The following is a 15027-nucleotide window of genomic DNA, read 5'->3' as shown; positions in this document are numbered from 1 at the left end:
GTTCATTTTTGGTGTTTGAATCTCCACTGTGCAGGGAATGCACCAATATGTCAATATGTCTGGTTATTATTATTTTTCCTAACATTAAAAGCACCAGTTATCCTGTGATGAAAACACATTATATAAAATTCTCAAAGAAATAATAAAAAGGGTAATGCAGTTTTTACTGTCTTGTCACAGTAGTAGGATGGTGCTGAAGATATTGATATAATGAACATTTTCATTAAGAATCAATTTTTTTGGGATCTGGGATTGACATGTAAAACAAGCTTGTTTCAAATTTAAATAAAAAACATTTAAAATAAAAAAAAAAGAATCAATTTCCTGTTATCTGTTTTCTCAAAATAAATGCTGAGAAATTTGTTGGCCATCCAAAGGTAATGAATAATAGTCTATATTGCTATAATGTCTCAAAAACACTATTGAAATTAACATCATGAGACAGTGTAAGGGGAACAAAGCAAATTTAATTTGTCCTTTGAATTGGGGTTGAGGAATTAGTTGAAGAATTTTAGGAAACAAGTACCAGTTATAATGAATGATTTGTATTTTGTATTCACTTCGACCTTGGGCGTACTTTGTTTTGCTGTTTCATAATAATGGTATTATTACATTAATTAGTTATTAAATTTAGACCTCACACATGGTTGACAAGTGTGCTGCTGTGGACCCACATCCTCAGCCCTCAAATTTTGAGATGGTTTGGATAAGTTGTTCAGACCAGCCTTGAACTTATTTTGTAGCCTAAACAGGACTTGAACTTCTTTTGTTCCTCCTGTCTTTAGCCTCTGAGAGGCAGAGATAATCGGCTTGTCACCAGGTTAGGCTTAGTAGTGACTGAGATTAACTGACTATATAATCATTTAACTTTTAGTATTTTATGTGGTTTATTTAAGTAATAATATGAGGTTAGTTGTTTGTAAGTCAATTTGTATTTATGCTTGTTATCTGGATATATTGAGTAAACTAATTCTCTTGTCTTTTTAAGGGTCAGGGTACTGATCGGCTACTTTCAACAGAATCTCATGATGAAGTAACTAATATTCTTCAACAACCATTGGCCCTTGGATACTTTGTATCAACTGCCAAAGCGGGTCCATTACCTGACTGGTTCTGGTCAGCATGTCCTCAAGCACAATATCAATGTCCCCTTTTTCTTAAGGTATTACTATTTCTGTGGCAATTCCTAACTAATCCTAATTAATAGTTTTAGTCCTAAGCACTATTGAAGTGACATTTTAAAGTTATATAGCTCATCTGAATACCAAGTTCTTAAATATATTGTTGTATGTAATCCTGTAGATCGTGCCATAAAAAGAATTATCTGATATGAAACATGTAATTACAAAAATTATAAATTAAGTATTATTCTTAAGTCAAACTTCTGGAACTCTTGCTTTTAAGTCATTTTCAATTGCAATGTAGAAATTTAGAGCTGAGAAATGTTACAGTGTCTCTAGTTTTATTCTCCAGCTAAACATGATTTAATTCAGGAAACTCACCCATCTAAAGTCATAAATTGGTAGTAGTCAATCAAGAGTAAAACCTTTATATTTTAGCAGTAATTATGTTATTTGGGAATCAATACTACGTTCCTATTATATCTCATTATTTTGAGGATAAAAAAATTAACAATCTTTGTAATAGTTGATTTTAGTTTAATGTACCTACTCTTAAAATATATAAATTACTTTGTATAAATTACTATTGAAGTAGGATGGGTGTGAAAGCACATGCCTTTAATCCCAGCACCCAGAAGCCAGAGGCAAGAGATCTCTGTAAGCTTGTTGTTAGCCTGGTATATGCATAGGGAGTTCCAGACCAGCCAGAGCCACATAGTGAAACCCCTGTCTCAGAAACAAGAAAACAAATAGCTAGTGAGTAGGTTGGGTTTTGTAACTTACAGTCTTAGCACTTGAGAGGCAGAGACAAGAAGAATCCCTAGGAATTGGAGGCCAGCCTGGTTTACACAGTGTGTTCCAGGTGAGCCAGTGATACAAAACATAAACAAAAATCTGGTGAGGAGTTTTTAAGAAGTGAGATTATCAGACCTATAAATACTTATTTTTTCAATATTCATCTTATAATCTTGAGTTATAAGATGGTAAAGTTAAAAAGTTCTCTGCAGTTTTTACTATTGCTATTATTGCTTAAAACTGGTAAATGAAGATATGACTCACACAATGTAAAACCACTATGAGTGAGCTCTTTCCATTTCAGGCTACATTGTATGCTTTCATTTCTTAAAATTATGTTTTAGTAGTTTCTGAGCATATAGATTTCTTGGATCTTTTATGCAGTTAAGTCTTGATAGCCTAGGCCCATATTCCATTGTGTGAAAGCCATTTGAAATTAAACTATGAACTTCTGTTAGCACATTCATAAAGATTACAATAGCTGATGATATATATTGCCCCTCCCTCCAACACACACCCCTTGAATGCCAGGCAAGTACTTTGAGCTATCCCTGCCCTTGAATTGACTATTAATAGAAAGTGTATTCTGTGACTTTTATTCCTCTTCCAGATGTTCATTGATCTATTCTATTTTATTATTACATGAACATCTTTAAGGGATTTTCTGCAGAATAGTAGTAGTCTTTGAAGCGTCTACTAAACAAAAGAGTTCCTTTGTACTTTGGGATGTGCTGCACATACTGTCTCCCTCCTGCCACGTGTAGTCACAGAGCCTATGTGCACACTAAAGTTCTAAAAAAACAGCAGCAATTAACCTTGCTTATCTAGCCGTTTCCAAATTTAGTATAAAACCTATTTGTAGTTCATGACCTTAGTGTTTCAGGGCACACTTTTGTTTAGTAAACACTTTTATGAAAAGTCCAAGGGACTATCCAGATTCTTTTCTACTCAATATTTATTTGCAGAGAGGATAGTGTAAAGTGAGCATTCACCCTCAGATACAGTGTAACAAGATTAGGACTTCTGGTTCTGAATCAGGTAAGGCATAACTTAACATAATTTTGTTCACCTTTTTATGTTTTTCATGTATCCCATTTTTATTATGTACTGTAGTCAATAAAACCACTTGGTGTATTTCTCTGTGCTTGAGAAATGGGTAGGTTCTAGATTGTAGTAAAATATTTTTATTGCAATAATTTAGTCAGCATTCATTTAGTTTGTAATGATGTGCCAAGTGAGACTTTTTTGTCATTCATTGATCAAGAATTTATAGATAGTTCAAGCATACATATTTTGGTTACATTCCTGAGTATATTATATAAAAGCTTATACATGTGCAGTTGTGATGAAGAACACAGATGTATATAAAGAAACATTTTCAAGGACTGTAGAAAGCTTTGTGAAGGATTGTCTGTGGTTAGCACCACCACTTTGTCATAGCGCTAATACATTTACATACTAGGTGATTCTTTTGACTTAATTGAATGTGAAGAATAGTATCATATTCCTTCTGCCTACTACTCACAGCTATACCTAAATGTGTGTACAATTGTCTATAGGCCTCTGTTAAGAAATGCATGGGTGAGCAGGCATGTGTACATTGTTTTGACTGTTAAGTGTTCATCCAGAGTCAGCTTTATTAAGTAAAGTTACCACTTTGTAAGTAAAATATTGTGCAGGATTGCCCCCTTCATGACTCTTTAGTGCTTAGGATCCAAGTATAGCTCCATAGTTAAAGTCTGTGTAATCCAGGAACAGGGTACACTCAGACCTAACAATTCAGGATAAATTAGAAGATAACTGGGAAGCTATTTATTAATTAATTTGTTTGTTTGGGTTGCTATATGGTACAAAAACACAGTCAGTAAAAATTGTAACGAGATACAATACAGCTTTACACCTTAAAGTTTCCATCAAAACCATGAATTTTTATAGTAGCTCCTACTGATAACACTGTCATAAGATCAGTTCTATCAAGGACAGTACACTGGGAGAGCACATTGAAACTAAGTAACTGACTTCCCTCATGGCTGACTGATTACCTTACCTTTTTAGGCCTCTTTGCACCTCCACGTGCCTTCAGTGCAATCTGACGAACTGCTTCACAGTAAACACTCCCACCCACTTGACTCAAATCAGACTTCAGATGTCCTCAGGTACAGCATTTGTAACATTAAGTCTTCTCTGTTTCAATTTCAGTAAAATAGAATGTTTATTATTAAGTATCTTTTTTCCAGTTAGAGTTTATAGCTTTTGAGTTTTGAATCCCTGGATAATTGTTCTTTGGGATTTAAGGTATTTTTTTCCACTCACAATGTAGATGAAAACTCAAGGGCCTTGTGCATTCTAGGCAAATTGCTCTATCTCTGAGTGGAACATCATTGAGTTATTATTTCTTAAAGCATTTATTTATTTATTTATCTGTCTGTCTGTCTATTTTGGGTGTATTGCTTACATCCATATCTGTCCTCCTGTACATGCAGTGCCAGTGGAAGTCAGAAGGGGACATTAGATCCCCTGGAACTGGAATTACAACAGACATGTTAGTTAGTCATGTGGGTGCTAGGAATTGAATTCTGGTCCTCTGGAAGAGCAGTCATTGCTCTTGAGCACTGAACCCTGTTAAATTGCTCTGAAGTTGAAGCTGTTAAGGCCCAACCCTTTTAAATTACTGAGAATGAGAGCTTTTTAAAAAAATTTCTTATGTGCATTGGTGTTTTATCATGGTGTCGAGTCCCCTGGAACTGGAGTTACAGACAGTTGGGAGCTGCCATGTAGGTGCTGGGAATTGAACTTATGTCCTCTGGAAGAACAGACCCTAAGCCATTTCTTCAACTTCCAGAATGAGTGATTTTCTAACGGGAATTTTTCTTTTGTTTTGTAAGACAGGGGTTCTCCCGGAACAGGCTCTAGACCAGGCTAGCCTCAAACTCATAGAGATCTGCCTGCCTCTGCCTCAGGAGTGCTGGGTCTAAAGGCATGTGCCACCATCACCCTGCCCTTTTGTTTTGTTTTGTTTTGTTTGAGACTAGATCTCACTGTGTTGCTTTGGGCTGCCTGGAGCCAGGCTGTCCTTCGACTCACAGAACTCTGCCTGCTTCTACCACTGCACTCAGCTTACTGGTTTTTGTTTAATAATTTTTTTTTTTTTTTTTTTGAGATATTTCTGATGGGCCTAGAACTCAATAGAATGGGCTGGCTTTGAACAAAAAGTCATCAGCCTTGTCTCTTGGGGGACCAGGATTAAAGGCATGTGTTCCTAAGTCTGGCTGTACTGCTCTTTTAAGAGATGACTTTATCTGTATTTGGTGCTTCATACTTATAATCTCTGGATTTGGGAGGATAAGCCATGTAAACCACTACAAGTTTAAGACTAGCCCAGCTTAAACAAAACAAATAAAAAGCTAAGAAATGGATCAAAACAACAGATAAAGTGACTTTAGCCAGGCATGATTCCACTCAGGAAGCCAAAGCAAAAGGCTTGCCAGGAGATTGTGGCTAGCTTGGGTTATGGTGTGAAATTCTTAGCAGAAAAAGAAGAGTTTCTATGGTTGTGGTGATGATGTAGTCACAGTACTTAGGTGGCAGAGGCAGGAGGACCATGAGTTTAAAGCTAGCCTAGACCTTGTGGTGAGTTTGAGGCCAGAGTCACATGCACAACAACATCTTGGTCATGCACACACCCTGGCACTTTGAATCTCGGAAGTGCTGCCAGAGCCTTTGTTGAAATAGATGGATTTACACAGCTTATTTACTTTTCAGGTTTGTTTTGGAACAGTACAATGCACTCTCGTGGCTAACCTGTGATCCTGCAATCCAGGACAGACGCTCGTGTCTCCCAATTCATTTTGTGGTGCTGAATCAGTTATATAACTTTATCATGAATATGCTGTAATCTTCGTTTGATGGAATTGCGCAAGAAAAGAACAGGAAGAAAAGATATTTTGCTGCAGGATTAAGTTACAGTTCTCAGTGCAAGTCATTTGTGATGGGGTCTAATTCTTATTACTTCAACAAATATTGTTTTGACTTGGGGGCGGGGCTATAACCCTATTTTTCATTGACTATATGAGCTCTTTAGGATGATAACAGATTATTCAAAACGTATTATAACATTTTCGTAGCAAAAATTAATCTTTTTTTTTCCAGTCACAGTATTTGTGAAAAGTAATGAGCCATAGTACCCATTCATGTTAAAGAATATTAAAGCATGGAGAGGAAACATGAGGAACAATGAATTTTAACATATGGCTTTAGAACATCAAGATGTTCTTGTATTGGATATAGTATCTAGTATTCAAAAATGCCTGCATCTCTTATTTATTGTAAGTTTTTAAATGTATAAATTGTCTTATATTTCTTAACCTCTTTTATAAAAATTTTCCTAGAAGGTTTATACTGCCTTCTTGCTTTAAAGCAATTGGTCTAAAATATATGTAATCGTCTTAATTAAAAAGTTGCTGTAGGGTTGCTTTTAGAGTATTATTTTTTTGTAAGGGGGTGGGTTGGACAGTAAATTTGTATTGTCTCAATGTACAGTTTAACAGGGATAGAGGGGAAATAATGTCCATACCATTGTGTGTGGAAGATTTACAGCTAAGCTGTAGTTGCAGAGTACATGTACAGTAATGAAGTTCACTGTGTTTATAAATTGAAAAGGTACCTGGTCTTACAGCATTTTATATATCACACCTTTGCAGAATAACATGATGGCAATATACATATGTGATATTGTTAGGTGGATTAACTTAGAATAAAATGAGAATTCTTCAGTTATATTTTGTACTATGGTTTAGGGCTATGACTAATATTTCAGGCCATTTCCAGTGAAAGAAACTTAGTTTTACCAAAAAAAAAAAAATTTTGCTACTGAATGCTTAAACTAATTTTGGTGTTTAATGTTACATGCTTAAATTTTTTTTTTCAGTTTTCACAGTGGCACATTTAGGCATGGGAATATTACTAATTATGAAATTAATCTGCAGGATCTGTTATAAGGTTGAAATTTAGCTCAGCTCTAGGCATTTTACAAATTATTTTAAGAGCAGTCACTCTTGATTGTTTTACTTTTTTTTTTTTTTAAATTAAAGATTGGGAATGTGTGTGAGAGTATGCATAAGAATGAGTGTGAAAGTGTGAGTGTGTGTGCAATCAAACTGTGGTGTAAATAGATCCTCAGTGAATTCTGGTATTCATACTCTGTTCCACTAGTGAAAGAACCATTTTCTAAACTGTTTCCCTTTGACTTTTTTATTTATTGAATTTTCTTGGTTTGGAGATGGCAGTCCCAAACACCAGAGTCTGTACTTTTCTATGACACAGCTCAAATTAAGGTAGGGCATATGCCAAGGAGGTTCTCACCTCCCTAAAGAAGGGACTTGAATTTTAGGGACTTTAATTCACCCCTTCCTCAATACAACTTTCCCCCTTCTTGTTTGCACATGCCAAGATAACTGCGTTTATGCAGGCTTTACCCCTGAAAAAATCCTTCTACAGTGCTGCTCACAAGAGCCCCATTAGTCTCCTGCCTGCATTGCTGACTTGAATTCACAGTCTACCTATCTTTCTTGGAAGCAGTCTTTCAAAATTCTTACTTATATATTCATTAACTGTTGACAAGGACAAAATCAGTTGTATTTACAAAACTCAATAATTCAGTATGTTTTTTTTTTTTTTAACTAAAACCTGTTTTGTAAATAGTATATATTTAATGTTACTTTGCATAAAAACCATTTTCTTACAGTATATCTTCTTTAAATTGGATATATGAAAACATTACCAACTCTTGTTTTTCTATAAAGCAACACAATTAGTAACACGTTTTCAAATTATTCCTTCAACATTAATAATGACCCAAATGGTTGAGCATATTTTGATACTAAATTTAAAGATCACATCTGTTTTTAAATTATGCTAACATCACCACAGACTATGTTGACATACTTTGTTCTGTATTTTTCTTGGTGGGGGGGAACTTAAGATTTGAGGTAAAAGATGCTTATTTGGAATTTCTATTAAAATATATCCTTGTTATTTTCTTAGCTCAGTAATGATTCAAGAAAATAAAATACTATAATTCCAATTTAAAATTACTAACCTATAATAACCACACCTCAGTTTGAAGATAGATTTAACAAGAGTATTCCCTACCAGTTTCTTTCATGTAGCCATAAGCAGAGACCTTGCATACAATTCTTCTTACCTGGCAATCAGGAACTAGTCCCAAATACATAGGATTTATTGATAAGTTTTTCCCACTCCCCTTCACACATCATTTCTTGCCCAAATAGGAAGTTACTAAATAGCCATTAGAAGAAGAAATGAAGCCTTTTGTGCAGGATGATAGATCTGATTTATTAATGTACTGTCACAGACAAGTATGGGTACTTGTTTTATTTGAGTAGGTAAGCAAAGTTGTACACTTTCTCCCAGTGAGTTCCCAAACTTTGACTTCCTCATTTCAGTGCTAATGCCTGTTTTGTGTGCAGTTATCTATTATGAGGCAGGTGAAAGTTCAGTATTTTAGCATTTTTAAAAATTAGTTATATAATGTCTGCTTCCAGCCAGTCTGAAACATCTAGCCATACCTTTCTTATGCAAGCCATTCAGTTATCAGGACTGTGAATTAACACTGTATGAATACATTTCTGTACACCTTATTGTTTGGCCTGAAGGCCACCAAGTGTACTTATATGTAATCCTTAAATTTTAAAATAGCTTGTAATTTTTAAATATTTCTAAACTTTTCTTAAACCACTAAAATTAAGCTCTTACTACTTAGACTATCCTCAGCTGTATTCGTCCTCAATTGTCAGTATGGCACAGATTACTGTATTCAAATATTCTCTTTCGTCTTCATATTTACCTTCTGAGGTAATTTTTTAACTTAATGTGTTACTACAAAGATTTGCAGATCTTTAATCAAGCACTATGTTATTACTGTAATATCAATATTATGTATCATTATTTCAAATGTCCAGATTGAATAGGTTAAAAGAAAGTCTTTAAATGCTATTGCATCCTAGAATCTGCTCCTACCCACTGTGGCATTGCATATTAGTCTATTGAGACATTCAATGTTGCTTGACTGACATTTTGGTCTGGGTTTCCTCTTAATATTTTAGTTTAATTAAAATTAAGAAAAAAATGTGTTTAACAAACATTTTTATTTTGTCCCATTCTCCCCAAATCAATGGGAAAAATCTTACCTTTTGATATCTCTTAGTGTATTAATGGGCCCAGAACTGTGGTTTAAATTTTTATATATGTATTCAGGCATTCTTTCTCTTTTTCTCTCTTTTGTGGAGTATAAATTTAAAAACTGGATTTGGGACCTAAAATACTCCTCAGGTTGAGATATTCTTGAAGTTTTAAAATAGCTTTAGTTTTTAAAGTAAACTGGATTTGTGGACCTTAAAGTTACTGAGCTTAAACTACAAACTGTAACATCATTACTGGACATGTCAGCATCAATCCTCTCAGAATAGCTTGGTCACTTTATGAAGGGGCGTTTTTAAGTTGTTGTTTAGCAGTGACATTTAATATGGTCCAATTGCTTTTCTTTTTAACGTGACAAAGAAATTTTAAAGAAGAATAAGGAACAAACACTATTGCTGCCGAATGCCATAACACTGAGTTGTACAAATTGTGATTGAGGAAATGAAAAAGTTTATACTTTTTAAAAAAAAAAAAACAAAAAAAAAAAAACAAAACTTCAAATGGAATAAATTATTCATGAAGCCTTCATTGTGGTGTCTCTTTCTGTTGAAAATATTTCCTTCTTAAAAATTTTCCATAATTAGGAGAAGTATTATTTTTGTGTTACCAAGAGAAGGAGCTCTCCTAGACACTGATGAGTAGGCTGTTTTGGGGGATGGGTTTTAGGGCACCGTCTTGCTCTGTAGATCAAATTGGTCTTGAACTCACAGAGATTTCCTTGCTTGTGCTCTCTAAGTGCTGGAATTAAATTTTTCAAAGGTAATGTTAATTTTCCAAATGTCCAGTATTTGTGATAAATGTGTGCGCCTAGGCACACCAGTTCCTTTTTTGCTGATTAATTGGTGGTTAATTATTTATCCAAAACAGTTACGTTGAAATAGTAATACTTAGAGCTATTCTCTCTGTGTGTGTGTGTGTGTGTGTGTGTGTGTGTGTGTATGAGTGTGTGTGTGTGAGAGTGATCACATAAATGTGTGTGTGAGACAGAATGATCACATAAGCATGTTTGAAACATAAGGAATAACATTAAACACTGTGTCAAAAATACTATGTCCAAGTCCTATAAGCAGTGTTACAAAATGTTTTGTTCAGATTTAAGCCAAGATACACCTTGGAGTTATTGTGGTCACTTCAAAGGTTCCTGCCAACAATTTAAAAACTTATATAAATGAAGGTGAATGGTATTGAAACTTGGTACTTCAAATTATTCCGTCTCATAAGTTTTCCTCTGAATCACTCAAAACCAGTGTTTGGGGACTATTAAGTTCTACCTCTTTGATAGAGGGCTTCCTAATAGATGCAAGAACCTGTGTTTAATACTCTAGCAACAAAAACAATGTCTCAGAATAACAATTGAGCAATTTGCCCAAGGAAATGTTCATTTTCTTTCATTTTCTATTTGTGTGAAGTATTGATACTTACTAGTTAGTGATCCTAGCTAGTTGTTGAGAGATACCTCTGTTGATCACCCCTAACAAACAGTTTCTATATTGGACCTGTGTGATTCATGAGTCTGTTATAAGCCAAGACTGAGGATTTTCTTTTGAAAATTTTCCTGTCAGTTATTCACGTGAGTTCCTATGAAGGAATGAATACAGAAAGTTAAAAGTGAACATTTTCAAGGAGCAGATAACTTACTTGTGGTAGTTGTCTAGACCCTTGGTATCAATAGCACACTGTTTATATTCACAGATGTATTTGTTAGATTGGTGAGGCAAACTGAATAATTTTTCTGTTTGGTATTTGCAGTATTAATAATTCATTCACTGTTAGAGTACCATTCAGTATTTTATTTCTCTTTGTTTCAGATTTTTAGAATGGGTTTCATGTAGCCCAAGCTGGCTTTGAACTTGCTGTGTATCCAGGGGTCATCCTCAACTCCTGACCTTCCTGCCTCCCTCCCACAAGGACTGGTTAACCAGGCTTGGTGGGCAATGGTGGCTCATGCCTTTAATCCCAGCACTTGGGAGGCAGAGACAGGTGGGGTTTTGTTCCTTTTAGGCAAGCCTGGTTCACAGAGTTCTAGAACAGTCAGGATCGCACAGAGAAACCCTGTCTTGAAGAAACAAAAGAAGAAGGAAAAAAAAAAAAAAAGATTACAAAAGGTTTAGTTTTTCAAGACAAGGCTTCTTTGCATAGCCTTAGCTGTAGTAGAACTCATTCTATAGATCAGACTGTCCTCAAATTCAGATATCTGCTTGTTTCTGAGTCCCAAGTGCTGGGATTAAAGGCGCGTGCCACCACCACCTGGCTTTTTTGTTTGTTTTTAGCAGTGTAAGAAGAAAATTTTTTTTAGCTCATGATGAACGTTTTTTTTTTTACTCATTGTTTGTGTTCCTGTGTATAATGTGGGATGGTACAAAGATTAAAAAACTCTTACTTATAGGTATAAACAGAAATTCAATAAGAAAAAAGGAAATGGATTTGTTATGTGTATATGTGTGTGTACCTGTGTATAGCGTCTATAGCACTACCTTGCTTGTTTCTAAGGTGCTGTTTTGTTTGAGGCCCATTCTCTCTCTGGGACCAGGTGGTCATAGCAAGCCTGTGGTTCTTGTGCCTGTTTCCGCCTCCTCAGTGCTGGTAAATTGTTCACTGTTACACCTCGCTTTTTAATATGAGCTCCAGGGTCCAACTCAGGTCTTCATGCTTGAGTGGCAAGCACTTCCCTGACTGAGCCATCTCTTCAGCCCAGAAGTTTTTTTTTTTTTTTTTTTTTTCTTTCTTTCTTTCTAGTGTTTTTTTATTTTGTTTCCAAGATTGGACCAATAGACCTCTGTTAAAGAATGACCTTTTATATAGGTAAAAATCAAAGGCTTCCTTATTTTGCTCCTATGTACTATACAGAAAGGGGGATAAGGGTAATTTAAACAGCTCTCAATGCATATAATGTTTATATAGACTTGTGTTCAGAACGCCTAAGTGTAGTATAGGCCTTGGCACTTCAATGTTCAAGAAAATTCATGTCTTTACAACATGAATTATATGCAAAAATCCGTTTGGTTCTTGTAGTGGTTTTTTTTTTTTTTTGTTTTTTGTTTTTTGTTTTTCATTGAATGAGACTACCATCTGTTTGGTTTTATAGACCATAAAAACAAAACAAAACAAACAACAAAAAAAACTCAACCCTCTTCCTTGTAGACAATTACTACCTGGTTACAAGCACATGGTGATACAGGTCTGTAATCCTAGCATTTAGAAATGAAGGCAAGAGGATGACAATTTGAGTCTAGTCTGGACCATGTAGTAATATTGTCTCAAAAAAAACAAAACAACAAAAAACCAATAGCTGGGTGGTGGTGGTGCATGCCTTTAGTCCCAGCATTTGGGAGGAAGAGGCAAGCACAATCTCTGAGTTTGAGGCCAGCCTGGCCTATAAGCAAGTACCTAGGCAGGCTCCAAAGCTACAGAGAGAAGCTCTGTCCCAAAAACAAAAATGAACAAATAAAGTATCTGGTTATTGTGACTACTTATGCTAAACAGGACATTGGGTTTGAGGCCTCCCTAGATCAAATGGCAAGACCTTGTCTGAAAAACTAAATCCCAAATAATGGTAATGGTGGTGGTAATTGTTGGCCTTTGTATTGATTATCAAATGTTTATTTGTTAGCCTTACTTTAGTCTAAATTAGCCCTTTTTTCCCCCGTTTTCGAAATTAATTTATTTTTTACATTCCAATTCCAGGCCGCCTTCCCTCCTTTTTCCTCTTGATCCCCCCACTTTCCCCTCCCCACTTCCCAGCTGCTCCTTGGAGAGGGTAAGGCCTCCCCTAGGAAGTCTACTAAGTCTGTCCCATCATCTTGTTAAGGCAGGACCAAGGCACCTCCTCCCCATCCCCCATATCCTCTCCCCGTGTCTAGGTTGAGCAAGGTATCTCTCCATATAGAATGGGTTCCACTAAGTCATTTTGTGCATTAGTTAGATCTTGGTCCCACTGCTATGGCTTCATATGTTGTCCCAGCTGCACCATTGTCACCTATATTCAGGGAGTCTAGTTCAGTCTTGTGCAGGTTCCCCAATTGTCAGAATGGATTTCTCAATAACTCAGCTGAGCTGTGGGTTTCGGCTATCATGATTTTGACTCCTTTGTTAATATTATCACTTTTTTTACTTTGATTGTACTCCAGGAGCTCGGCCCAATGGTTAGTTGTAGGTTATTGCATCTGTAAATTAGCCCTTTTCAATGCCATATCAAGAATTAAGTCAAACTACTTTATCTGGGTTGGCCATTAAAAAAATACTTATTTTAAAACACAGTCTCATTCTCTTGTTACAACTCATGCTTTCCTTGAGAACACCACCATAGTCTTTCCTCGGCCTAGTTAAGTGGTAGGATTACAAACCTAATTAGGATTACCTAATTGCACTACCACAACTAGCCTGCAATATACACTTCTGCTTTTTCAAGACTGGATTTCTCTGGATAGCCTTATCTGTCATTGGCTGCCTTGGAACTTGCTCTATATACCAGACTGGCTTTGAACTCACAGAGAACTGCCTCCCTCTTGCCTCCTGAGTGCCTGGATTAAAGTCAAGTGCCCTTACTGCTTGGTTTGCAGTATACTCTGAACTTGGTCCTTCTGTTCTTGGAGTGGTTTTGGTGACTAAAAACACTTTATTGCCATCTTGCTGTGAGGAAGCCCTGTTTGCTTCTGTAACCTCACAAAGGGGATCCTCAGTGTTCCCGCCTAGTCTTTTCAGCATCTGAGTTCATTTCCACATACAGCTCAGATCAAGTTCCCTTGAAATACACTCGTATAATACCCTGTGTGCATCCTCTTCACTGCTTCCGAGTTTGTATTTGCATGACTATTTATCTCCACCGAAAAATTGAATGATGGAAGAAATTGGGCTTATTTTATTAGCCATGCTGTGGTTGAAATTCAGCACACTTAACATTGTAGTAAGTCATTTAACTATTCTTGAATACTTCGAACCTTTTATGATAAACCCAAGACTTAGTGAAAATGTAAGTTTTGTCCATAAATGAACTTATTATAGTTACTTGGAATTCTTATTTTGAAAGATCAAAGCTTGTAAGAAATAGTTAAAGGTGTCAACAAGGACTTTTAGGTAGTTCTTAGTCATAATGAATAGGCGAAAAAAAAATGTACCAATCCAGCCTTTTCTCCTTTGTTCCTTTACCCAGTCCAGCAAAAAACAACACCCAGCAGAAATCAAACCTGAGACAGTCCATGATTTACTTGAATCCCTTCCTGGGTAGCGGACATACAGGGTCCAGGAAATCTGGGGAAAACTGCAGAGTAATAGATTGGAAGCTGGTGCTTGTTTTTTAAGATTTTGTGCAAAACACTCATACACATCACATAAAATTAAATCAGTCTAAACAGCTTTTAAAGATTTTACACATCAATAGATGGACAGTATGGGAATGGACATACACAAAGAAGGGTGGGGATTTTTTTTTTTTTTTTTTTTTTTTTTTTTTTTGAGACTTTCTTGCTCCAGAGCCCCAGGTGGCTTTGATCTCTATCCTCCAGTTCCTGCTTCCTGAGTGCTGAGATTACCACTCCGTATTGAGAAAAATGTCTTCTAAGATCCTTGTATTTCTGGAACTTTGTTATTTTCCAAGAGTACTGACCCTTCTTTAATTAGTTTGGCCTTTTAATTTCTTGAAGCTCACTTATGCATAATAGCACCTGCTGCACCTGAAAATGTAGATAGGGAAGTTCTCTCTCCCTCCCCTCCCTCCCCTCCTCTCCTTTCCTCTCCTCTCATTCCTCCAGGGGTAGGGAGAGAAAGCAAATGAGAGTCAGCCAGTCAAAAGAATGCTTACTTTTTCTGGAAAGTCTTCTGGTTTAAAAATGTAGGAAGTAACGTTTCACCTCATCCAAGCCATCAATAATTACTACAGCTTTGAGTACCATTAAGA

General features: G+C 36.0%; 1 protein-coding gene across 1 annotated transcript in view; it reads left to right on the top strand.

Annotated features, from left to right (window-relative positions):
- The window catches only part of Med13 (mediator complex subunit 13), an 89544-nt gene extending 79915 nt beyond the window's left edge, over positions 1-9629 (top strand). Inside the window, exons 28-30 of the mRNA XM_051186555.1 lie at positions 989-1162; positions 3972-4072; positions 5679-9629. Of these exons, the coding sequence (XP_051042512.1) occupies positions 989-1162; positions 3972-4072; positions 5679-5811 (408 nt within the window). The 3' untranslated portion in view covers positions 5812-9629. The remainder of the gene's footprint in view (positions 1-988; positions 1163-3971; positions 4073-5678) is intronic.
- The last annotated feature ends 5398 nt before the right edge of the window (positions 9630-15027 follow it).

Source organism: Phodopus roborovskii, unplaced genomic scaffold (assembly GCF_943737965.1).
Source record: "Phodopus roborovskii unplaced genomic scaffold, PHOROB, whole genome shotgun sequence".
Taxonomy (NCBI): Eukaryota; Metazoa; Chordata; class Mammalia; order Rodentia; family Cricetidae; genus Phodopus; species Phodopus roborovskii.
This window is presented reverse-complemented; position numbering and strand designations above follow the sequence as displayed.